This window comes from Echiichthys vipera (genome assembly GCF_963691815.1).
Source record: "Echiichthys vipera genome assembly, chromosome: 10".
NCBI lineage: Eukaryota > Metazoa > Chordata > Actinopteri > Perciformes > Trachinidae > Echiichthys > Echiichthys vipera.
Window position 1 is genome coordinate 31,063,555 of NC_139835.1, and position 26,159 is coordinate 31,089,713.

The following is a 26,159-nucleotide window of genomic DNA, read 5'->3' on the forward strand; positions in this document are numbered from 1 at the left end:
CACTACAGCAGAAACAAACATTTACAGCTGCTACAGAAACACGTTTGGTCTCTAGAGCTAATTTAACGTTCACGATAACGGCACTGGGGCGGAGTTTTTACATTAGATTACTGTAACTAGTGTTACACAAGATACACAAGGTACTTTGGTTTATGATTTTTCGCTCTCTTATGAATGAGACCCAGTGTCTCAATGAGATAACCGGAATAAATAGAAATGATAAAAATGGACAGAGCACCGTCCAGGCACTCGTAGTGCGCTGAATGTCGACGTACGTTGACGCAGCATTTGTTTCAGTGGATTTTGCTTTGAATCGATCGTTGGGGTCAAACAGCGACTGAGATATTCTGTCACGGGGGTGTTTTGTCATCTGGCCCCGGCCCGATGACAATCATTAGTCCAAACAGGAAGGAGCCGCTAAGAGCCTCTCTCATTTACGTGCCCCAAGTGTCAGTGTTTACCCCGAGGTGTCTTTATGGTGTGCAGACAGGAAGAGTCCAGGACCAGACAGGGAGTGTGTGTGTGTGTGTGTGTGTGGGTGTGTGGGGCATAAACCCTTTACACACACACACACACACACACACACACTCGTGGAGCTGCAGCGGTCTGTGGAGATGGGGGGTGGAGGGTTGATAAGAGAGCATTCAGCCTCTGCACACGCTCACCTCAGCGTCTGGGTTCAGACTGAAGGTCAATAAGGTCGGCGAGTTAAAACAAACAGTCGGCTCACCTCCGTCCAGCCAGCTCAGGTTTCCCTCAAAATACAAAGCGTGCACCACAGTGGACACACACACACACACTCACACACTTAAACCTGCCAGACGTGTTGAGTCTGGCCTGTCCCCTTCCACGCTGACCCTCCCCCGTGTGTGTGTGTGTGTGTGTGTGTGCTGGTCATTACGAGTGTGAGGAGGTCTTAAGACTCTTTGTGTCTGTCCAGTTCGAACCATAAAACGCGCTGACCCTCCTGTCTGCTTAAACAACCCCTCTCTCTCTGTCTGACTCTCTCTCTCTCTCTCTCTCTCTCTCTCCCTCCGTCTCTTCTTCGTCTTCCTCCCCCTCTCTCATTCCGCCCGCAGAAGAAATACAGAGCGGCGAAAGAAGCGTATGAAAGTCTGCTGCAGACAGAAAACCTTCCTGCGCAGGTGAAGGCGACCACACTGCAACAGCTTGGTGAGTGTCACGTGCTCCTACGGGTTAACGCGCAAAAGTGTTTCTGCGTGGTTGTTTGTGATCATGCATCGTATTTGGGTGGTGTCTGACGTGGGACTGCGTTAGTCTGCGTGCTTTGGCCTTATTGGCGGTCGTGTTGTCACTGAGATTTGTTTCCTAATCATAGTTTTTTGGCTCCTTTCTACCTGGTTTGTGTGTGTGTGTGTGTGTGTGTGTGTGTGTGTGTGTGTGTGCTGCAGCAGAGCATTGTTTTCTCCCGGTCCCTTCCCCCCACAGCCGGGTGCAGACACACGTGCACTCAGATGCAAAGTCATGTTTGTGTTTGTAAAGGATTAAAGTTGATTTAAGTATTTTGCTCATAAATATTTACCTGATTTTCTGGACTATAAGCTGAAAAATGCAAAATGAAGAAGATAAAACACATCTATAAGTCGACTGGACTATAAGTGGCGAGAGCAGACGCTTAATCAAAGGAGAAAGTTATTTATATTCATCGTCTTGGCAACAGCCCTGGCGTGGAGACGTAGCTGCAGCGCTGACAGGCCTCTCCCCGCAGCACGTTCTTCAAACACCCATGTGTGAACTTGTTCTCTCGCTGTGACCATCGAGCTTTCAGCCCGTGTTGAGCTTTTTCTGTTTTCTTCGTTGCACGAACGCTGGTCACACCGCGGTTCTTAGTTTGGTGCTAAACAACCGTGTCTCTTGCCGTTCCTTGAATCTGACTCGTGAGTTCTGCGTCGTTCCTTACCGACACAAGTTCTCGAGTCTCTCCGGTTCAACGTTTTCATTTGCATCTTTGTGTGAATCGCCTTTATTTACCTTTTCTCCACACAATGAGCCGCTCTATTTACACGTGGGCTCAACCAGACATCACACAGACCTTATACCAGAGAGCTGTGAGGGTGAAGTCTGTTTAATCATTCACACATTTAAGTTCAGCTCCTCCGGGTGATAGAGAGATAAGGCTGCCGTGCATGTGTGAAGAGGAGCTTTAGATCAACACTTTTTTTGCGCGTGAATGCAGACCAGACAACCCTTCACCCCGACCGCTTGTAAAAACCATTCCCAGTCTAGCCTGCTGAAGTTGTCATGGTGACGCGTGGAGCTTGCCACAGGTGTATAGTAGAAGAAGAACTTTGGGAGGTCTGTGGTTGCTTGTGCCGTCTGTCTCCCCCCTCCCCCTCTCTTTGGTGAGAGAGCGCTGGAAGGACTCGCCATTTGTTGTCTTTATGAGAATTGGCACACCGTTAAGTGGTCTGACCGTTTTCTTCACTGCACGTCGTGTCTTTGGCTCGAGGTACTTGACTCTGTCTGTTTTACACGAGTCAGCTCCACAGCACTCTCACGGGGCTGCTGCACGTACACTGGTGCTACGCTAGGAGCAAGAGCAAAGCCAGCTGTTCTCTTCTGCAGGCTCAGCCCTGATCTTCACGCTCTGCTCTCTCTCTCTCTCTCTCTCTTTCTATCTATCTATCTATCTATCTCTCTATCTCAGGCTGGATGCATCACACAGTGGAGCAGCTCGGGGATAAAGGCACCAAGGACAGCTATGCCATCCAGTGTCTGCAGAAGTCTCTAGAAGCAGACCCAAACTCTGGCCAGTCCTGGTACTTTCTCGGCAGGTAAGACAAACAAGGGTGTGTGCGTGTGTGTGTGTGTGTGTGTGTGTGTTTGTGTGTTTTTCAGGGCTAGCCTCGAACATGTTAGAGTCCAGTCCAGACTGTTTGTTTTACCTAGAAGCCATCTGCCAGCGCGCTTTGATATTGATCTTGGCTACATGAGCTTCTTGTTGGTTGAGTGCCGGTCCTGATTAATGTCCCATTGGGCCGATGGAGGCGCACGCCTAACACCAAATTCTCTCGTTCCTGTGCCGTTGAATTGTGTTCCTCCCGGGGACAGATGAGCAGACTGAGCGCACGTGGGCCTCAGAGCGGTTAAGGTCCATGCTCTCCCTTCAGGTGTTAGCGAGGCTTGGCTACACGCTGGCAATTTAAACGCTGCCTGTGTGGAACCATGTCAGTGCTGTTCTCTTATTTCACACTAAAACGCTCGACGGGTTGATGCACACGACTTACCCTTAGGGCCGATAACTCATCATCTTTCAATACACTGCCATGAATAGCAAGTACCCTTAAGCACGGGTCACAGTACGGATGGACAGTGTGAGTGCGCCCTGAAAGAGCAGCAGCTGCAGTGTGCATATGAAACTGGAAGTCCGACAGCGGCTTGAAAGCAGCAGGAACAAGGAGTTAGTCTGTCACATGTTTGTTGGCATGTTCACATCTCCTACCACGGTTACCAGCCCGCCTGTGTGTCCTCTCCCCTACAGGTGCTACTCCAGTATCGGGAAGGTGCAGGATGCCTTCATCTCTTACCGTCAGTCCATCGATAAGTCGGAGGCCAGTGCCGACACGTGGTGCTCCATAGGGTAAGACCACAACGTGTTATTGTTATACTGAGATGCACAGTAAAGGTCACTAACATCTTCACTATTCTTAACATCAGTTAGTTTCTGAGAGGCTCATCTGTTAAAGGGTGCTGTGGGGGGGCAGAGGACATGGGGGGCGGGCGGATCCCAGAGCAGCAGGAGCCTGAGAAAGCATCTATAGATAGATGGGTAGAGGGTGGGGTATGTCCTCTGAGAGGCGGCTCAGAAAAGATAAAGACCTAAATCCTGGAAGATGCGTGGAGAATCATGCCCGTGCCTCTGCGTGTGCCTCCAGGGTGCTCTACCAGCAGCAGAACCAGCCTATGGATGCACTGCAGGCCTACATCTGTGCCGTTCAACTGGACCACAGTCACGCCGCCGCCTGGATGGACCTGGGCACCCTCTACGAATCCTGCGGGCAGCCGCACGACGCTATCAAGTGCTACATCAATGCTACACGCAGCAAGGCCTGCCTCAACACCGCTGCACTCACACAACGCATTAAGCTGCTGCAGGTAGGCCTGTCGTCACACTGGTAACACCACCCTCCAGCCCTCGTTGTTACATGTTGTGCAGTATTTCCATGTGTGTGTGTGTGTGTGTGTGTGTGTGTGTGTGTGTATTGAAGTGCTGTGTTTTATCGCCAAAGCAATCGGCTTTTTTTAAAAATGCAGATTGTGCTTTTTGTCATTTTGATGTTCCGATCACTGAGATATGAATAATGATTCATATTGGTGTGTTTAAACACATTTTTCTCACTTGTAACTGTAAAGCATACCTTCATGACATTGAGCATTTCTGTTGTATCCAGTGTGCGGTTTCCTCAAACAGCACCTTCACTGTCACTAAGCAGCAGTCTTTCCTGTTAAACCCGAGTCCAGCACTAAAGTCTGTGTCTTACACGATCTCTCCTAGGCTCAGTTGTGTAACCTACAGCCAGGTAGTCTGCAGAGTAAGAGTAAAATGCTTCCTAGTATTGAGGAGGCGTGGAGCCTGCCCATTCCTGCTGAGCTCACGTCCAGGCAGGGGGCCCTGAACACTGCACAGGCACAGCAGGTGAGATCCAGTTCATCCGAGGCACCACAGCCTCTTGGAAATTACTCTAACGACAAATTCATGAGGAGTTTTAACGCCGCGGCGTCGCTCTGGTGCTTTCAGACGTTTTTATCAACATCAGACAACACTGATGTTTGCGTCCGCGGACGACTGAACCTGCAAAAATAAATAAATAAACACCTTAAGAGATACAATTAACAATGAATGCACCAAAAATAATATTAATTCATTGATAAAATGTGACATTAATCCATATTTTAGTGTATTTCTGTATTTATCTTTGTATTTTTTCCTCTATTTTTCTACATTCTTGTGTTTTGTCCTTTTTATTTATTGATACATTTCTTTTTTACTCATTTATTTATTTGTGCATTTGCATATTTTTTATTTATCTATGTATTTTATTTTTACATTTTCTGTTTCATTATGCAAATGAGGTGTGTGTGTGTGTCCTGGGGTCGGACGTGGAGAGTGTGTGTTAAAAGAAACTAATACAGAAATAAATAAATTTAAAATATGAATGAATCAATTAAAAAATAATGTATTCAGATAAATTGAAAAATAAATAAAAGGGGAATAAACACAGATAAATAAACAATAAATAAACGAGTTAAAACTGAAATATAACATCAGTTAATGTCACATTTATCAATTAATTCACGTCTACATTTTATTATTTTTACGTCACATTTAACTACGCTACATTGTTTGTTTTGAATCTTATTTTTTGGTGCATTTACTGATGAATTAATCTATTTATTAAATCCATTTATGCATGTGTGTGGACGAGGGCTGAGAGATAAAAGGGGAGAACGTCTGAAGGAATCAAACCGAGGCTCGTGTTACAATCATCTGATTTACAGTGTAGTTGACGTTCATCGGGCCTCGGAGCGGCGAGGAGCTCGTTACGTCCTGAACGCCAACATGCAGCCATTATAAATAAAGGACAACAGTGTAAACACCGGGTATGATCAGGTTAATACCCCGAATATAAACTTGAAACGCTGAAAATCCATGACTGACGGATGTTAAGCTGTAAAAACGAACCATGCATTATGTGTCTATATATTTGACACGCCTTTAATTATTAAAAGGCACTTTTATAACTTTAATTATTATAAATAAATAGTTTTTATGCTTTGAAAACGAGGCAAATCTACGTTGTGCACATGGGACCTCCACCGTCGACGCATCGGTTTGATTACGTCCTCTTTAATTCTCTTTATCTGTTTTCACGCAGTTCTGTTTTAATCTTTAACGTTGGCGGCGTCGTCCTTTAAAGAGCGTTTCCATCTTTAGCTCTCGATCACCAAACTCACAGAAACGTAAATGTAGCGTTCAGTAGAAACAGATGATTTAACCTCTCTGATATTGAACTTTTAAGGTCACTTTATATCTTAGTGTTAAACACGGTTGATGTCGCAGCAGCACCGCAGAGATTTGAGAATGTGTAAAAACCACCAGTGAGACCAGAACCCGTGGTCTGCATGTCCCTCTGCATTATCCCACCTCCTGATCACAGCATGGATACTCTGATTATGACCTTAATCAACCTCCTGCAGTTGGATTAAGGTGACAACACCGACCATAGTTTAATCAGAGTATCGTCACGCATTCAACCTTTTCACTGCGCATGTAACTGTAGTATCAACGTATCCTCCATTTGGATTTATTCAGGGCTCATTTAAACTATGTGAAGAAGAGAACTCTGCTGTTATTGTTGTCAGTCTGACGCGTCCTCACCTGTTGCCTCTCTGTGCCGCCTCTCTAGGCCTGTAAGGGGGAGGGAGGCCAGTCCGCCAGCAATCACACGGACCCACAGGCCAGTCCTGCCAAGAGGAAACGCACCGCCAGCCCAGCTAAGGTACGGTTAAGCTAACAACACAGCTAACGTTGAACAGAGCGCATTCATGAGCTGAAGCTGCGTCCACTCCGCAGTGGAAGCGTGAGTGGAGAGATCAACAGATGTTACTGAGATCACAGAGTTTCTTTCACAAAAGCTCAATAAATTGGGACGGCACGATAGCCGCAGTGTTTTTAGTGTCGTCCTCTGTCAGGGCGCACTCCCACTGTCCATCCGTACCGTGCATCCGTACCGTGCATCCGTACCGTGCATCCGTACCGTGCCCAAGCACGCTCATGGCTAAAGTCTAGTTCCTTTGACCAGTGTGAGTGCAACCGTACCGCCGTCCACGGCCCGTTTGGGAGAGGTGGGCTTTAGTAAAACACGTTTGCACCTGTACGAGCACGAGACCTGGAGGGGGGGACAAAGACCCTAAAGCACGGGGCACGGGACGGAGGCACAGTGGGAGGGCGCCCTCACTGCGGGGTAAAGATCATTAATCTGTTTCGTGGTGCTGACAGGAAAAGTGAGCCGTGGTCAACATTGTTTTGTGTCACCTACAGGATGTTGCGGACTCGTGGGAAAACAGCCCCAATCAGCAGCAGATCCCCAGCTGGTACCTGACGCCACAGAAGATGCAGGTAGGAAGTGTTTTATTAACGGGCTGTTCACAGAAACTCTTCTAAACCGAGTCAGATGTGATTTTAACTGATATTGAAGCCGTTCAACTAATTAGAGCAGATTGTGAGCTGTTGAGTTAAAGGTTGAATCTGGAGAATGAGCAAAACACCGCCATCTAGTGTCTCAAGATCGTAGTCCCAACAACAAAAAAGAAGTCCAGCAGTGGGGTTGCCAGGTTGGTCAGACCCGGCCCAGTAGCTCCAGGAGACCGGAGTCTGTTTGAGCCTGTTTGAACCCGTCCCCTCCAGAAAATCACAGCATCAAAACAAGGATTAGAGGAGTTTGACTGACAGTTAGCGTTAGCCGTTAGCGTTAGCCGTTCCAGCTAAGTGCAGATGAAAGTGATGTTAGCATCCAGGAGCAGCGTAGCCATGTGGGCGTGCGTTTGAATGGCGTTCCTCTCCTTTCTCTCAGTCCATGGAGTGAATGCTCGGCCTATAGTGACTCTGGTTGTTGCCCGTCTCCGCTCACTCAGCTGCTGGGACAAAGAACGCCCCCTTCACTGAGAGATATATATATATATATATAACAAAGATTCTACAGATTCAAGCTTTAATACAACACTGTTGTGAAATGTGCAGCACCTGGATCACCTGCGGACCAACCGAGGAAACCTCAAGCCCCCCCAGGTGCAGATGCTGGAGCAGCTGGAGAACCAATTCTCCCTCATGCAGCAACATCAGCAGCAGGTACGAACTCGCAGCTCTGATTATAAACTGTAGGACTGCACGTACGGCATGTGACGCTCCTGTAGCTAAACTGTGCGGTTTGTGTGTCAGACGAGGCAGCAGGCAGCGGCGAGCGGCCAGCCGCGGCCCAGCCTTCCCAACGGTCCTCTGCTCGAGCCCTCCAACCACCTCGCAGGCCTCCCCCGCACCTCCCCCCTCAACCACACAGCCACCCGGCCCCCGGGTGCCGCCCAGCCCACAGCCAACGGGACCTGTTCCTCGGCGGGGCTGCCGGGACACCTGGACAAAAATCACACCTTGGGACTGGGAGGTGGCGGCGCGAGCAACGGAAACGTGCCTTACCCGCAGCAGAACTCTCTACCTCACAACTGCACAGCCGCCAGTCACCCCAGCACCAGCAGCACTACCAGTAGTCCCAGTCATGCAGACGAGACGTGGAGGAGCCAACAACGCAACACTACCACTCAGGTACCCCACGGGTTCCATGTGTCTTATTTTTGGTTAAAATCAGATCTTTTTTAAGAGTTTTTAGTGATGAAATGTAATTTGGTTGTGTTCTTCTTTGCTCCTTGTGTCGATCCAGGGGCTTCACAAAGGTCCAGGTTCACATTCGGCAGGTCCCAATGGAGAACCCCCTTTCTCTTCCTCCTCGTCCCCTCAGACCTCGTTCTCTTCCTCTGGCATTCTCAATCAGGTGGGACATTCCTCTGGGCCCTGCACTGCCTCCTCCTCAGCCTCCTCTTTGTCCCCCACCTCCCCCCAGACCACCCCCAACCACTTGTCCTCGCCCCCCCACGCCGCTACTACTACCTCAGGGGTCCACACCAAAGACGCCACACCTTCGGGGGGCAACACCGGCAGCAACGGCGCCGCTGCCGCTTTGCCATCAGGTCCGGAGGCCGCTGTAAGGCATTCCGCAGGGACGCCCCTAAGTCCCAGCACCGCCCCCGCGCAGGGATTGACTAATCACGTCCAGCCGCGGGTGACGGACAGCTCTGCCGGCCTGTCTCGGCCTGGCTCTCCTGCCCCCGGCGTGCTGAGTTCAGACAATCCTCAGCTCCCAGCCTTGCTAAAGGGACAAGCCAATGCTACCAGTAACGACGACAACAATAACTACAATAACCACAGAGGGCCTTCCTCAGAAAAAATCAACAACGTCCACCCAGGTCTCCACGGTGCCGCCACGCCAACTTCAGAGCAGCCGCCGGCATCCTCGCCACTTTCAGCCACTGCTACGCCCTCTCCACGCTCAGCAGACCCTCAAGCCACCAACAGCCTCTCCTGCCTTAACAGCCCGTCCAACAGCAACAGCCAGGGGCCCACGGTCAACGGGAAGGGCCCAGAGGACTCCCACAGCCCGCAGAAGGTAGAGCCTTCACGAGGAGCTCTGAGACACAAGGCTCCTGCTGGTCTGGCGCCCTGGTCCTCGGTTTCCATCTACCCCAGCTCCAGTGAGGTGCTCAAAGCGTGCAGGTGAGTCGGACAAACTATGACCACACGTAGTGTTAAAGACTCTTCTGTGTGTGTGTGAGTCTTATCCATATTGCTGTGCTTGTTTTAAAGTCTTAAAGGTGCAGTATGTGATTCTCTATCAAAACAATAACATAAGACAGAGCGATGTCTTCACGTCAGTCCGCTGCTCTCAGTGAGGATTGCTTCCGTGGTTATCGTGTTATCAGACGTCTCCTCCTGCGAAACAAAGCATTTAACGTTAAAAATCCGTTCAGATCCAGATGTCTGATGACTAAAAGCCTTCACCCGGCTCAAATACAGAATTAAAACCACCAAGATCTAAAAAGTGTTTGATAAAAATGAGTTTTAAAAACTGCCTGGGCCTCGGCGAATGCTTCTTGCTGCCTACCACCGTAGGCCTCGTGCTCGTACACGTGCGTGCGCTCGTGCTCGTACACGTGCAAACGTGCTTTACTAAAGCCCACCTCTCCCAAACGGGCCGTGGACGGCAAGCGTGCCGCTCCTAGACGCGGTACGGTTGCACTCACACTGGTCAAAGGAACCAGACTTTAACTGTGGAACGTGTTTGGGCACGGTACGGAGGCACAGTGGGAGTGCGCTCTAATATATAAAGCTCCCTTTCACACATTTAATGCAGAAAACAACTTCCAGAATCAGTAAACCAATCAGAAGCTGTTATTGAACGAGTTCTGTGAAAACGTGCCCGTTGTTAAGTGAAGTGGACGACGCAGCGTGACACTCAGCGTTAGTGGCAGTTCCTCAGCAGCAGATGATCATTTGTGAAATCGTGTGCAGAAGTGAGTCGTGATGATTTTTCAGCTCTTCTGGAAAATGTCACGACTCTTTGACCTCACGCTGTGTGCTGGTTGTGTTCGCCATCACCTAGTGTGGCATGTTGTATCAATAATCACTGTCAGACTCTCAGTGCGTGTGCTTGTGTGTGCTTGCGGCTGTTTGCACGTTTGCACATGTACGAGCACGACGTGCGCACGTGCACAAGGCCTACGGCGGTTCTGACGTCAGGTAGCGTGAGTACAAACGGGCCTGGGCCGCGGGGGGGTACAAGTACCCTAAAGCACGGGGCACGGGACGGACGCACAGTGGGAGTGCGCCCTAAAGACGTGTGAGTGAGGCTAATAAAGCCCATTGGTGGTTAAGAAGGTGCAGCTCTCCGTGCTTTGCAGCACCTCGCTGCCTCTGCTTTGTGAAAAGGTTTCGACTGGAAAGGCTAACCTGAGGGAGGGTTTGAGGTTCATTGAGGTTTCATTCAGGGGCCTGTTCTGCACGCCACATTGTGTTGCACGTGTCTGTTTGTTGCTTTTTTTACCTGAGCTGATGATCTCTCTCTCCTCCGCTCTGTCCGTAGGAACCTGGGGAAGAACGGCCTGTCGACCAGCAGCATCCTCCTGGATAAGTGTCCCCCTCCGCGACCCCCTCGCCCGCCCTCTCCTCCGCTGCCAAAGGACAAACTCAACCCCCCGACGCCCAGTATTTATGTGAGTGCAGCGTCGCCGTAGAAGGAGACGTGTTCATGATGTTGTGTGCTAGTTACAGTGACGGTGTCTTGGCTACCAGATCCAAACAGCTCCTCTCTGATGTGTTGATTCTCCCGATAAGTCCGTCCACGCCCCCCTGACCGCTCCCGTGTCTCCTCTCTCACATACAGCTAGAAAACAAGAGGGACGCCTTCTTCCCTCCTCTCCATCAGTTCTGCACCAACCCTTCCAACCCGGTCACCGTCATCAGAGGGCTGGCCGGAGCGCTCAAACTGGGTACGCCACACGCTCTCAATGTGTTGTGTGAGGATGACAGCGGCTGTGAGCGCGTGCAGCTGGATGTGTCTCCAGTCTCACGTGGCTCTGTGGGTGTGTCTCTGTGATCACAGAGGGAGTGTGTGTGTGTGTGTGTGTGGAGGAATTTAACACAAAGGACAACAGCACCACCTGCAGGTGGAAAACGTTACTGCAGCGGTTCATTTTGCCAAGGATGTACCAACACATCTGCTCTTGTGTTGCGATGACTTGCTGCCGTATTATGTAAAACTCTGATGTGGGAGGTCGATCCCGGCCTTTTTGTGAAGGAGTTATGACGTAAAGTCACAACAAGACAGCGAACCCCTCGACCCGGCTGCACTGCTGCGAGCCTGAAATCACCTCTAAGCTTCTCCAGTCAGAGGATAACAGTAACTTTATAATTATTATCTTTATAAATGCAAATGAAAGGACATGAGTACAAACTAAGTTTAGTTCGTTTTGAACATTTAACAGATGAAATGAACAGCTAGTAAAGTTAATATCCTAATTCTCAGGAACAATGAATACAAATGTCTAAAAACGAGAAGGAAGAAGTTTTAACTCTCTCTCTTTTCTCCGTAACTTCAATTAAAAACCGTATTTATCAAATAAACAATGATCCCAGTGCTGATATGTACGACCCTGTTAATCAGAGCGAGACGGCTGCAGCTGGAGGACAAACTCCAACAGTGGGTTGTTGAACAGAGAGCAGCAAGTAGAAGTGTCTGTACAATCACTGTTCCATTGAAGGCAACAGCGCTAGCACGATACTGTCCAGCTGCAGACCCGGAGCACGAGCCCCGTATTACTGTATTCTCCGCACTATAAGTTGCACCTAAAAACCTTCACATGTCTCTAAAGCCGACAGTGCGTCTTATAACCCTGTGCTCCTTATATATGGACCAATATTGAGCCACAACAGGTCTCCAACTACGGTGAGCAGCCGGCGACTCTATTTTCCCCCGTAGAAGAAGTAACGCGCGGTGCATGTTGAGATATACGACTGCGTGAAGCGTGCCGTTTCATTTCCATGTGTGTGTTTGTGTAAAGAGCCCAAAATGGCTCCTGTTAAGAGACACGCTTACGACGCAGAGTTTACACTCAAGGCCATTAGTCACGCAGGAGAACACGGGAATAGAGCAGCAGCCAGAGAGTTGAACATGAACCAATCAATGGTGCCGAAGTGGAGGAAGCAACAAGACGACCTCCCCTGACTTTGTTGACGTTCCCTTTAGCGCAGCTCCATCTAATGGATGCAGAACGTGACCCCAGCCTCCACAGTAGCGTCTGTTCTATGCGCCTTATAGTGCGGAAAATACGTTATTTTATATTGTTGTGCTTGTTTTAAAGTCTTAAAGGTGCAGTATGTGATTCTGGGGTATGGGTCTCTATCAAAACAATAACAAAAGACAGAGTGGTGTCTTCTCTCAGTGAGGAATACTTTAGTGTTTATCGCTCAGGAGGTTTTTACCGCAGACGTCTCCTCCCGCGAGACAAAGTAGAGTAACGTTTAAAAATCAGCGTTTCTCCAATAAATATATAAATATACATACTGCCTCTAACTGCCGCTCTTCTCTGGCTCGTCTCTCTCATCCCCGCACAGATCTGGGCCTGTTCTCCACGAAGACTCTGGTGGAGGCTAACCCGGACCACCTGGTGGAGGTGCGGACCCAGTTGGCTCAGCCCACCGATGAGAACTGGGACCCGAGCGGCAGCAGGAAGATGTGGCGCTGCGAGAGCAGCCGCTCCCACACCACCGTCATCAAATACGCCCAGTACCAGGCCTCGTCCTTCCAGGAGTCTCTACGGGTCAGTGGGAGACGAACACACACACACACACACACACACACACATCCACGATGAGTCACACACATCATCAGACCCGAAACATGTCATGAGGATTAATTCTTACCTTTGATAGACGTGGTACCGTCCCAGGGTTCCCTCTACAGATGAAATGTTTATTGAATTAATAATTATGAAATATGACGACACTTCAGACTCACATCTGTACCGAGCCAAAGCACGCTCCACGGTTAAAGTCTGGTTCATTTAACCAGTGTGAGAGCAACTGTACCACGTCCTGACACGGCACGCTTGCCGCCCGCGGCCCGGTTCAGAGAGGTGGGCTTTAGTAAAGCTAGACTGCAGGGCGTTCCTGACACTGTTTATATACAACTGTTCTCCTGTGATAGACTGGCGTCCTGTCCAGGATGGACCCCGTCTCACGCCCAATGTCAGCTGGGATCAGCTCTTTCAAAATCTTTCCGTAGACTTCGGAGTTTTTGTGCGTCTTGTCCCAACAGGCGCACAGGAAATGACCTCAGAGCCGCTGTAGGCCTCGTGCTCGTACACGTGCGGACGCTCGTGCTCGTACACGTGCGCACGCTCGTGCTCGTACACATGCAAACGTGCTTTACTGAAGCCCACCTCTCCCAAACGGGCCGTGGACGGCAAGAGTGCCGCTCCTAGATGCGGTACGGTTGCACTCACACTGGTCAAAGGAACCAGACTTTAGCCGTGAAACCTGTTTGGGCACGGTACGGAGGCACAGTGGGAGTGCGCCCTTAAATGAAACTGTTGTGACAGTCGATGTAAACTCTAATGAATGTCCAACTCTAAACGCTTTCTTCCGTGCGTTCGATGCTTTGTATTTGCGACAGGAGGAGAACGAGAAGAAGAAGGAGCTGGAGACAGACGCAGGTTCCTCAGACAGGTGACTTTTCTTCTCTGCTCAGATTGAAAATCCTCCGCGTGCATGTCGCGTCGTAGCTTCTTCCTTTCTAACTGTGTTAAACTCATGTCCTGATGTCCTCAGTGCGATGCGGCGACGGAAAGGCTCCTTCAAACACATCAAGTTTGGCACCAACATCGACCTCTCCGACGAAAAGAAGTGAGTCCAGTGTTTGTTCATGCACATCAGGGCCGAGCCTTTGATCACGTTTTCACACTTTGGCTCCAATCGTCATGGAAACAAGATCATCTTCTTTTATATTTGTAATTATGAAACAGATGTTGATGTTTTCAGCAGTTTGAGGCCGAACACTCACGTGGAGACTAAAAAATAGAATTATATAAATAAATAAATTAAAATAAATATAGATTCTTAAATAAATAAAATAAATGAGTTGATAAATGAATGAACACGTCATTAAATGGATCAAAAATCATATTAATCTACATTAAATTATTATTTAATTGATAAAATGTAACATTTCTTTCCTTTTAGTTTCTTCATACAATTCATTTGTTTTGATTTAATTCCATTTATTTACTTTCCTCTTTACTTTCCCTTGCATTTATTTATATATATATATATATATATAGTTATTTTAAATGATTTATATTTGAAGTATTTATTTAAATATATTTATTTGTGTATTTTATTTCATTTCCTTGAACATTTCTTTCTGCATTTCTGCATTTCAGCCTTTTGGCCGATCGACATTATATTATATATATATATATAAAGTTCTTTTAAATATTTATATTTGAAGTATAATTTTTTTTAAATATTTACTTATGTTTATATATGCACAGTTATTTTAAATGATTTATATTTGAAGTATCATTTATTAAAATATTTATTAATTTATGTTTTTTATTTGCCTGTAAAAATAAGTGTATTAAGAAAATAATACAGAAATAAATAAATCACATTTTTAAATCAAAGATTTATTTAAAATCAATTCAAATATAAAGAAATGAATAAATAAAAAATGAATCAACTAAATGAAAATAAATTTATAAAGGGATTTAATACAAAGGTTAAAACATAACGAAGATAATTAAAAGAGATTTATGTTTTAATTTTTAAATGTTTATATTTTAGTTTTTTAAAGGTCCAAATTATTTGTATTAATTAATTTATTATTATAATATTTATTAAAATGTGTTTTATGGGTTTTTTTGTTTCTCAGTTTAATTATATTTTTATTATTTATATTTTTATATTTCAATAAAAAAAATCCACTGTTAAAATGTTTATTTATTTAATTATTTTCTAGTAAATTTTTAATTATTCCAAATTATTAATTGAATTGTTTTTCTAGTAAATGCAGGATCACTGCAAGTCACTGAACAGTAAATAATAATAAATGCTTTTTAAACGTGACGTGGGGTTCAGAGTCTCCCTCCCTCACCCCCCCCCCCCTCGTGCTGTTATGACATCACACATGACCCCCTGTGACCTTTGCCCTCCGCAGGTGGAAGCAGCAGCTCCAGGAGTTGTCCAAACTGCCAGCGTTCGCTCGGGTGGTGTCAGCCGGTAACCTGCTGAGCCACGTGGGACACACCATCCTGGGCATGAACACGGTGCAGCTCTACATGAAGGTGCCGGGCAGCAGGACGCCAGGTACCCGCGCACGCACCTCTGAAACCCCCGCCGGTGTCTGTCTCTCCCTCGCTCCGTGAGTCATCGCGTCCTGTTTTTGTGTTTTGAAGGTCACCAAGAAAACAACAACTTCTGCTCGGTGAACATCAACATCGGCCCGGGGGACTGCGAGTGGTTCGCCGTGCCGGAGACGTACTGGGGCGTCATCAACGACTTCTGTGAAAAGTACGTCAGCAGACATGAGGTTTTGGTTTGACCGGACACACACACGTGATAACGACGTCAGCAGGACAGGTCCCATCGTTACTGCAGGCGTAGAATGCACTACGCTAGGACTGACGGTCTTTAACGTGCACGTACAGACGCATACATACCTCTGCAGACAGGCGCGTAGAGACTGTTTAAACCAGGGGTGGGCATCTCTGCTCCTGGAGCCACTGTCCTGCATGTTTTAGGTTTCTCTCTGCTCCAACACACCTGAGTCTGACACACCTGAGTCTAACACACCTGAGTCTAACACACCTGAGTCTGACACACCTGAGTCTAACACACCTGAGTCTAATGCTGTGCTCGTTATCAAGCAGCTGATGCTCGTCACAGTTTGATTATTGTTAGACTCAAGTGTGTTAGACTCAGGTGTGTTAGACTCAGGTGTGTTAGACTCAGGTGTGTCAGACTCAGGTGTGTTAGACTCAGGTGTGTCAGACTCAGGTGTGTCAGACTCAGGTGTGTGTTAGACTCAAGTGTGTTAGACTCAGGTGTGTTAGACTCAGGTGTGTCAGACTCAGGTGTGTTAGACTCAGGTGTGTTAGACTCAGGTGTGTCAGACTCAGGTGTGTTAGACTCAGGTGTGTTAGACTCAGGTGTGTCAGACTCAGGTGTGTGAGACTCAGGTGTGTGTTAGACTCAGGTGTGTTAGACTCAGGTGTGTGTTAGACTCAGGTGTGTCAGACTCAGGTGTGTTAGACTCAGGTGTGTCAGACTCAGGTGTGTGTTAGACTCAGGTGTGTCAGACTCAGGTGTGTTAGACTCAGGTGTGTCAGACTCAGGTGTGTGTCAGACTCGGGTGTGTCAGACTCAGGTGTGTTAGACTCAGGTGTGTGTTAGACTCAGGTGTGTCAGACTCAGGTGTGTTAGACTCAGGTGTGTCAGACTCAGGTGTGTTAGACTCAGGTGTGTGAGGGTAGAGAGGAACCTAAAACATGCAGGACAGTGGCTCCAGGAGCAGAGATGCCCACCCCTGGTTGGACGACGAAGATGGACGACGCAGCTCAGGGGAAGGGGGCGGGACTTATGACCCATACCGCAGCCAGCCAGTGGGAGGGAGCTGTCAACACCTCTATCTTTATAAACATACACACATATACATCCATATACACACACTCAAATACACACATATGACAAGTAGAATTTACAATTCATTGACCTATGTCGTCTTAGCCCAGCCTGCGCCCTGACTCAAAGTGTCCCAGTGTCCAGTGTCTCTTTGACCTCTTAACCAGCTTTGTTAGAGCGCACGCACACGACGCTGACCGACAAACTGCCCAACTATCTTACTCGGTAGTTGTAATCTTGTGAGATGGCGCCTGGATGCAGACGACAAAACGTAGCACAGCAACGTACAATTCTGAAGTGTAGTTCATGCCCTTCATCGATAAAACAGAGAATTACAGAGAGTACAGAGCAGAGTCTGAGCCGGCTGTGAGCAGGAAAACGCCCTCAGCATCTCAAAAACATTTAGAAACATTCAATATTTAAGCTGTTGTGTTAAAGATGAATGCATCCCATCCTCATCATAATGACGTTCAGGTCTTTTCCTTCATTAAACACTGAAGGTTAAAGGACAGCTTTAAACACGTGAGTTGTGTACAGCGACGTCTGACTCGCCATCGCAAAATCTGCATACGCTTTTAAAGCGTTTCCCTCAAAGGTAAACGTCTGTAAAGTGTTTTTTAATCTCCCTCCTCTCACAGGAACAACATCAACTTCCTGATGGGCTCGTGGTGGCCCAACCTGGAGGACCTGTACGAGACCAACGTGCCTGTTTATCGCTTCATCCAGCGTCCGGGAGACTTGGTGTGGCTCAACACGGGCACCATCCACTGGGTCCAGGCCATCGGCTGGTGCAACAACATCGCGTGGAACGTCGGACCCCTCACAGGTGAGAGACGGGAGAGGGTGTTCACGGGTGGCGATGCTCGTTGAGCCTCAGCTGCGTCAGCACGCCGACAGATGAAATGAAGAGAGCCTCTGTTCTTGTTCCTCAGCACACCAGTACAAGCTGGCGGTGGAGCGCTACGAGTGGAACAAGCTGCAGAGCGTCAAGTCCATCGTCCCCATGATCCACCTCTCCTGGAACATGGCGAGGAACATCAAAGTGTCCGACCACAGGCTCTTCGAGATGATCAAGTGAGGACCCCGTCTCTTAAATGGTGACTCTCAACAACCGATGTGACCCCGTGACTGACCCGACACGTGTGTGTGTTTCTGTCCCTTCAGGTATTGTTTGTTACGGACTCTGAAGCAGTGTCAGATGCAGCGGGAGCTCCTGCTGGCGGCTGGGAAAGAGCTGGTTTGGCACGGGAGGACGCAGAGCGAGCCGGCGCATTACTGCAGCATCTGTGAGGTGAGGACCCGCCCGCTGGACCTCAGGGCGCCCCCGACATCCTTCCTGCTGTGTCACTAACACTTGAACAGATGACAAGTAGAAATTACAATTCAGTGACCTACGTCGTCTTCCTGACTCAAAGTGTCCCAGTGTCCAGTGTCTCTTTGACCTTTTAACCAGCTTTGTTAGAGCGCACGCACACGACGCTTCCCCCTCTGACCGCCAAACTATCTTACTCGGCAGTTGTAATCTCGTGAGACGGCGCCTGGATGCAGACGACAGACGCTTTTCTTAAAATGTAGCACCGCGACGTGCGAGTCTGAAGTGTAGTTCATTCACTTCAGCAATAAAACAGAGAATTATCACTATCACTGACACTTGAACCCTTTTCTCCGTCCACTCTCTCTCGTGTAGGTGGAGGTGTTCGACCTGCTGTTCGTAACCACGGAGAGCAACAGCAGGAAGACGTACGTGGTGCACTGCCAGGACTGCGCCCGGAGGGGGAGCGCCAACCTGGACAACTTTGTGGTGCTAGAGCAGTACAAGATCGAGGACCTCATGCAGGTGTATGACCAGTTCACACTGGTGAGTATCAGGCACAGAATCACCGCGGGGCCTTTTCAATACGCGTCCTTCACGCGTCCTCTGTCACCCCGTCGGAAACGGTTCCCTTTAAATGAACCTCGAGGAGACAAAGAGGAGGCTTCTGGAGGAGCTGAGAGCACGGAAACTCAGATCAAACCAAAGCGGCAGACGCACACACACACACACATACACACATGAAGCATCGAGGAAAAGCAGCCACGGAGAAAAAGACGACAAACGCGAAACAAATCCAACGTTAAATTGACAAAATAAGTAGAAATAAAGACGCGTATGAGGATAAAGTTCAGGTGCATGCTCCGTTACAGACGCTTCACAGGACACCGGTCAGGTTCAGGAACTGGCACCTACTGTGTGTGAGAGTGAGATTATGATTTAGAGTAAGTGCCATTATTCCTCAGACATGGTCGTTCATCAGCATGTCGTTGGAACATGCGTGTGACGCGGTGAGAACGCGCCCACAGGAGGTGGGACTTAACACGGTGGCCAACGTCTGTGTCTGTCACATGATGCCGTCGGGCCCAAAGAGACATCCGTAAATCCGTGGATCTGAAGTCGAGAGGAGCAGCGCGATTAAATGATCAAATCCACATTCACGTTAGCAGAGCATTAAACAGGAAGTAGTCTCTAGTGCCGCATAATGAGCAGGAAGTGCTGGTTTTTAAGTTTAGTTTCGGTCTTTTGTGCATCCATGTGTGAGATTCACTAACGCTAAAAAACACATTCAGGGCGCCCTCCCACTGTTCCTCCGTCCCGTGCCCCAGCACGTTTCACGGCTAAAGTCTGGTTCCTTTGACCAGTGTGAGTGCAACCGTACCACGTCTAGGAGCGGCACGCTTGCCGTCCACGGCCCGTTTGGGAGAGGTGGGCTTTAGTAAAGCACGTTTGCACGTGTACGAGCACGAGCGTGCGCACGTGTACGAGCACGAGGCCTAAGGCGGTTCTGAGGTCATTTCCTGTGCGCCTGTTGGGACGTAGAAAAAAGAAGGAGGGACCATGCACGGACATTTCAAACAATGGCGGTGAAAGGTTCACGTTGGTGTGATGCGGAGGTGGAGTGTTTACTGCAGATTTGGTCGATGAAAAGATTCAAAAACAGTCGACAAGACGCACAAAAACTCCGAGGTCTACGGAAAGATCTGGAAACAAAGCCACGCATCGCCATGACGTCATCAATGCGTGTGACGTGTTACGGCGTGATGACGTATAGGCAGCAAGAAGCATTCTCCGAGGCCCAGGTAGTGTGAGTACAAACGGGCCTGGAGGGGGGGACAAGGACCCTAAAGCACGGGGCACGGGACGGAGGCACAGTGGGAGGGCGCCCTCAAATAGTAATTTCAGCATCAGATTTGACTCCTGAGATTCGTTCCAACACCAGACCCACGGTTTCTCACTTAGCTCCTCCTCCTTCGTCCTCGTGTCGCTCTCACAGGCGACGCGTCGGCGTGGTGACGAGGCCCCCGGCGTCTCTCAGACCGGAGTGGATCCACTTCACTTTGCTGAGTTGTCTTCTTCCTGTGTGTGTCCGCAGGCGAGTCCGCTGCCTTCCTCCTCCTCCTCTTGATGCTAACTAACACTGTTGAGGACACTTAGAACCCGACGGACTTAAACGAAGAATCCCCCGAAAACCCTTTTTGTTTTTGTTTTGTTTGTTTCTGATATTCAGGAAGTAAGCCGGCGGTCCTCCAACGGCGCTCTGTAGCTCCTCCCACAAGGCAGCTGCATGAAACGCTGCGTGTCTATGCAACCTGCCCAGAGCGGCGCACGCCCCCCCCCCCTAAGGTGGACTGGAAGGGGGGGGGGGCGGAGGCTCCTCGTCGTCACGACCCGACTGTTCGACTGCTGGACCAGAAAACACACAAAGAACTCCCCACGGAGAAAAACACACACGACGAATTCACGTTTTGTACATATTCAGTTTGAGCCGCTCACACAGACTACTGACTTCCTTCCCCCTCCTCTGTTTGTGAGTCCACATCAGAGCTGCCCCCCCCCCCCCCCCCCCCCCTGTAGCCGCTCCTTTGTGTGTTAGATAGACGCGTCGAGTGGCCCCGCCCCCTTTTTTTAAAACACATTTCACGTTGCTGGAGCTGGAGCGACGCGTCCACGCCGACTCAGCGACGGGAGAGCCAGAGAGAAGCTCCGCACACAGACAGAAGAGTGTTCGTTCAGTTGTGTTTTTTTTAAATTCTGTTGTAAATTCACACTATTTATAAAATGCATATTTATTGCTTGGAAATGTTTCTCGATGGAATGCTGTCGTCGTGTTTCCAGAGTACCTGCCATTAAATCTGAAGGAGCCTCGTGATTTTAAAGCACGGCCCCTCGAACGTTTTCTATACGAATAAAACTGCTGACGAAGCGTTGTACAGACACCTGGTTCATTTTGTTCTTTGTCATTCATTCATTCATTCATCTTCAGCCTCTTGTCCCTGTCGGGTGGCGAGTCGTCCTAAAACACACCGGTGGAGGATCCCACGCCCAAACACCTGCACCCAATCGACCCTTTGCTAAGCCCCTCCTTAGAACGCAACCGTCCAATCCTACGTTAGCAACCGTAACTAGGCGCATCTTCAGCCTCTTGTCCCTGTCGGGGTCTCGGGGGCTGGAGTCGATCCCAGCTGACATCGGGCGTGAGGCGGGGTCCACCCTGGACAGGACGCCAGTCTATCACAGGACACATAGAGACGAACAGAGACAGACAACCATTCACACCTACGGGTGATTTAGAGTCATCAATGAACCTAGTGAACAGATGAACGTTCTCCCATCAATGGAGGTAGCAGTGCTACAAACGCTCTGTGTGTGTGTGTGTGTGTGTGTGTGTGTGCGTGTGCAGCGTTTTGCTTCTGTGCACAGCTGAGGTCTCGTCTGCTGCTGCCGGTGTGTCTGTGTGTGTGTGTGTGTCTGTGTGTGTCTGTGTCTGCGTGTGTGTGTCTGTGTTTGTGTGTGTCTGCGTGTGTGTGTGTGTGTGTGCAGTGCTCTGCTCGGGGGGGAGCCTGTTATCAAACCACACAAACCGTCCACAGTCAGACCCCGGCACCAAAACAAAGAGAGCGCCTCATTAGACGCCTGCGTGGTGCGTCCAGTGTGAGCCTGCGCGGTGCGTCCAGTGTGAGCCTGCGTGGTGCGTCCAGTGTGAGCCTGCGCGGTGCGTCCAGTGTGAGCCTGCACGGTGCGTCCAGTGTGAGCCTGCGTGGTGCGTCCAGTGTGAGCCTGCGCGGTGCGTCCAGTGTGAGCCTGCGCGGTGCGTCCAGTGTGAGCCTGCGCGGTGCGTCCAGTGTGAGCCTGCGCGGTGCGTCCAGTGTGAGCCTGCGCGGTGCGTCCAGTGTGAGCGTCTCCTACAGGGAACTATTTCAGTCCCAGTGAAGTCGACAAGCGCGGACGATTTAATGAGTCTGGACGAAGTCGCTGTGAGGACATCAGAAGCTTCTCTGGTGTTAGACACAGACGGGGCCAGGAGGTTTTCTTCTTCTGTGGTGATTAAAGCCGCGTGCACAACACAAACATCAACCTCACAGGTTCATATAAAGGAAGAGCCGTGACGCCGTTCACAGGAGGGGAAAGAGGAACTCTGACGGTTTGTCTGTTTGTGAAAAGAGGAACAGAAAGAGTTTCCTCCTCTGCAGATGAAGGGATGAAGATAACGCGACACGTCGGATTCATTACGAGTTAAAGGAAACGGCGTTTTCAGCTCGCTGCAGCGCTTCATAGTGGTATCACAGGAGACGCTGCAGCAGGGACCAGAGGACAGTTGAGCCTCCGTGTTATTATCGTGTTACCTCCATAAATAGTAGCAGTCACGGGCGTATTCTGGGACAACGGACCCCTGGGCACAAACCTGTCAGAGGCCCCCCCCACTCTGGCTACACAAGACCCACAAATTCAACGTCCATTCGAATCATTTTGCATCTTTTTGTGGTGGTTTTGCATCTATTTTAAGTAATTTTGCATCTTTTTGTGGTGGTTTTGCATCTATTTTTAGTCATTTTGCATCTTTTTATAGTGGTTTTGCATCTATTTTTAATCATTTTGCATCTTTTTGTGGTGGTTTTGCATCTATTTTTAGTCATTTTGCATCTTTTTGTGGTGGTTTTGCATCTATTTGTAGTCATTTTGCATCTTTTTGTGGTGGTTTTGCATCTATTTTGAGTCATTTTGCATCTTTTTGTGGTGGTTTTGCATCTATTTTTAGTCATTTTGCATCTTTTTGTGGTGGTTTTGCATCTATTTTTAGTCATTTTGCATCTTTTTTGGTGGTTTTCATCTATTTTTAGTCATTTTGCATCTTTTTGTGGTGGTTTTGCATCTGTTTTTAGTCATTTTGCATCTTTTTGTGGTGGTTTTGCATCTGTTTTGAGTCATTTTGCATCTTTTTGTGGTGGTTTTGCATCTATTTTTAGTCATTTTGCATCTTTTTGTGGTGGTTTTGCATCTATTTGTAGTCATTTTGCATCTTTTTGTGGTGGTTTTGCATCTATTTTGAGTCATTTTGCATCTTTTTGTGGTGGTTTTGCATCTATTTTTAGTCATTTTGCATCTTTTTGTGGTGGTTTTGCATCTATTTTTAGTCATTTTGCATCTTTTTTGGTGGTTTTCATCTATTTTTAGTCATTTTGCATCTTTTTGTGGTGGTTTTGCATCTGTTTTTAGTCATTTTGCATCTTTTTGTGGTGGTTTTGCATCTGTTTTGAGTCATTTTGCATCTTTTTGTGGTGGTTTTTGCATGTATTTGAACTATGTTGCGTGTCTTTGTCCTCGTCTTTTCCTTTCCTGGTTGTTTTGCGTCCCTCTCCAGGAGTTTAGAGTGCTTCCATTAAACCCATTAATGCGTCTCGCCCACCACTCAACGCAGCTGGAGCAAAGCGTTCAAAGCGTCCGCTTCACATCACAACATTTGGTTCACTGCTCAGGCTGTCAGCGTTTCTTTGTGTTCACATGAAAACTCTACAAAGCTCTTTATCTTTATTGAGTAATATTTGAACTTGTTTGGTTCAGACAACAGTAAAAAACGATCCTACGAACAAAGTTTATTCCTCTGTGACACATCGTACACGTATAAAGACGACATTACCCACATGTTTCAGGACGTTATCAAGTATTTATTTAGGACACATTCATAAATAAGAGTTTCTTGGTTCTTTAGTCACAAAATGTTGCTGAAAAAACACAAAACAATCTGAAAAAAATGCTAAATGACCACAAACACCCACAACACGACCACAAATGACCCAGAATGAGTCCAGAGGTTCAAAAAGGGATCAAAGAATAAAGAACAAAACAATAAAAAGACGACAAAACGACTAAAAACGGACGCACAATAATCACAAAACCAACACAAATGACCCAGAATGAGAACAAAGAGATGCTGAAGGATTGACACACATCAATCAAACACGTACACATGATGACTGCAAACAACCAGAAGCACAGAAACGACTCAATAAGACGACAAAACGACTAAAAAAGACACACAATAATCGCAAAACAACCGCAAATGACCCAGAATGAGTCCAGAGATTCAAAAAGAGAACAAAGAATAAAGAAAGAACAATAAAAAGACAACAAAACGACTAATTACAGACTCACAATAATCTCAAAACAACCACAAATCAATCAAACACATGCACATAATGAGCGCAAACCACCAGAAGCACAAAACGACCATAAAAAGACGACAAAACGACTAAAAACCGACGCACAAGGATCACAAAACACACTCACAACACCAACACAAAATGATGACATGTAAACGAAAGAGAGTGTCATCTCCTGCAGACAGAACTCTGGCTGTGGTGATCACATCAGGACGGCCCTCCTCTCCTTCTTTACTCTCTGTGTTTCTGTCTCCCTCTGTCGGTGTTTCCCTGCTGTGAGCTCGTTTCCCCGACAGGTGGTTCTGGTCGGCACCGATCACCGGCCTCTCTGTATATGAAGTCGGTCCTTTAGGGCGCACTCACACTGTCCTTCCGCACCGGGCCAAAACCGTCTTTTTTTTTGCTAAAGTCTAGTGCGTTTGACCAGGGCAACCACTCTGCGGCCCGTTTGGGAGAGGTGGGCTTTAGTAAAGCACGTTTGCACGTGTACGAGCACGAGCGTGAGCACGTGTACGAGCACGAGGCCTACGGCGGTTCTGAGGTCATTTCCTGTGCGCCTGTTGGGACGTAGAAAAAAGAAGGAGGGACCATGCGCGGACATTTCAAACAATGGCGGTGAAAGGTTCACGTTGGTGTGATGCGGAGGTGGAGTGTTTACTGCAGATTTGGTCGATGAAAAGATTCAAAAACAGTCGACAAGACGCACAAAAACTCCGAGGTCTACGGAAAGATCTGGAAACAAAGCCACGCATCGCCATGACGTCATCAATGCGTGTGACGTGTTACGGCGTGATGACGTATAGGCAGCAAGAAGCATTCTCCGAGGCCCAGGTAGTGTGAGTACAAACGGGCCTGGAGGGGGGGACAAGGACCCTAAAGCACGGGGCACGGGACGGAGGCACAGTGGGAGGGCGCCCTTAAAGCCGGTCCTGAGCCTCATTCGGGGCCGGATCATTACTCTACAGGCGTCTCCCAGCGTACCTGCCTCCTGTGCTCGTTCCCCGTGACCAGTTTGTCTCACTTCTCTCCGTGTTTTCCTTTGTTCTCTGCACCTTTTTGTTAAAGTAAGTTGATTAAATCTGTTAAAACCGTCTCCTGAGTTCCGTGTCTGCGTTTGGGTCCACGTCAGCCCACGTGACACTGGCTTTGGACGTGGACCCACTTCAGAGAGTCCGAACTCTCCCTTTGAGTCCGTTTTTGGAACCAAGAACAGAAGAACCAAAAAAGCGTGAAAACCTTTCACTGTACGTGAGAAGTGCATGAATAAAACACCTCTAATTACACTGAAGTGGGACTTTTGGGGTCATTTTGGTGCCAGAAGCATTTACAAATTATACCTCTCACCTGAGCCTTTTCTCCAAACCTGAGAGAACTCATGACGGAGGACGTCTTTGTGCTCGCTGAATGACGTTCATTATGCAGAGTGAGTGTCGGATCAGGGCTGTGTGGGCGCCGCTGACAGTCATTTCATTCTCTCAACCACAGGCGGCGGCGTTGGCGGCAGCGGCGTTGGTGGCAGCGGCAGCGGTCCGACGGACTGACAGCCACTTCACCAAACATGTTTATTCATGATCCTTTTCAAGTTTCAGGTTTTAGAAAAACTCAAAAACTCTGGCAGGCTGTGTTTTACCCACACTTCAGAGGTGAGACGGAGGAGGAGGGCGACCATTGGGGAAAATATCCGGTAAAGTGTGACGCAGGCCGACTCACCTGCTTCTGCTCTGGTGCGCGTGATTGTTTCCTGCGGGAGGACGAGACTCTGCACAGACACAGGGACGGTGAACAAACATCTACCAGATTATGTTCTTGTGTGTTTATTAAAGGCTCCTCCACAGCAGCCGGCGTTAACGGAGCCTGAGAACAGGATCTGTAGAAACCGGGT

General features: G+C 48.3%; 1 protein-coding gene and 1 long non-coding RNA gene across 3 annotated transcripts in view; both read left to right on the forward strand.

Moving 5' to 3' along the window:
* kdm6a (lysine (K)-specific demethylase 6A) overlaps positions 1 to 20,565 on the forward strand; it is a gene marked incomplete at its 5' end in the record, with an annotated part of 46,960 nt that extends 26,395 nt beyond the window's left edge. The window contains 22 exons of one of the 2 annotated variants that reach the window (XM_083921756.1): positions 1,080 to 1,173; positions 2,669 to 2,795; positions 3,503 to 3,601; positions 3,897 to 4,116; positions 4,517 to 4,657; positions 6,429 to 6,521; positions 7,064 to 7,141; positions 7,763 to 7,870; positions 7,961 to 8,338; positions 8,454 to 9,343; positions 10,710 to 10,839; positions 11,010 to 11,115; positions 12,740 to 12,945; positions 13,800 to 13,852; positions 13,955 to 14,029; positions 15,342 to 15,490; positions 15,580 to 15,694; positions 17,443 to 17,630; positions 17,737 to 17,878; positions 17,969 to 18,095; positions 18,492 to 18,662; positions 20,212 to 20,565. In XM_083921756.1, the coding sequence (XP_083777882.1) occupies positions 1,080 to 1,173; positions 2,669 to 2,795; positions 3,503 to 3,601; positions 3,897 to 4,116; positions 4,517 to 4,657; positions 6,429 to 6,521; positions 7,064 to 7,141; positions 7,763 to 7,870; positions 7,961 to 8,338; positions 8,454 to 9,343; positions 10,710 to 10,839; positions 11,010 to 11,115; positions 12,740 to 12,945; positions 13,800 to 13,852; positions 13,955 to 14,029; positions 15,342 to 15,490; positions 15,580 to 15,694; positions 17,443 to 17,630; positions 17,737 to 17,878; positions 17,969 to 18,095; positions 18,492 to 18,662; positions 20,212 to 20,244 (3,723 nt within the window). In that variant the 3' untranslated portion in view covers positions 20,245 to 20,565. The remainder of the gene's footprint in view (positions 1 to 1,079; positions 1,174 to 2,668; positions 2,796 to 3,502; positions 3,602 to 3,896; positions 4,117 to 4,516; positions 4,658 to 6,428; positions 6,522 to 7,063; positions 7,142 to 7,762; positions 7,871 to 7,960; positions 8,339 to 8,453; positions 9,344 to 10,709; positions 10,840 to 11,009; positions 11,116 to 12,739; positions 12,946 to 13,799; positions 13,853 to 13,954; positions 14,030 to 15,341; positions 15,491 to 15,579; positions 15,695 to 17,442; positions 17,631 to 17,736; positions 17,879 to 17,968; positions 18,096 to 18,491; positions 18,663 to 20,211) is intronic. The other variant, XM_083921755.1, reaches the window with a different exon arrangement.
* The window catches only part of LOC310952953, a 403,897-nt gene that overhangs the window by 206,417 nt on the left and 171,321 nt on the right, over positions 1 to 26,159 (forward strand). The window lies entirely within an intron of this gene.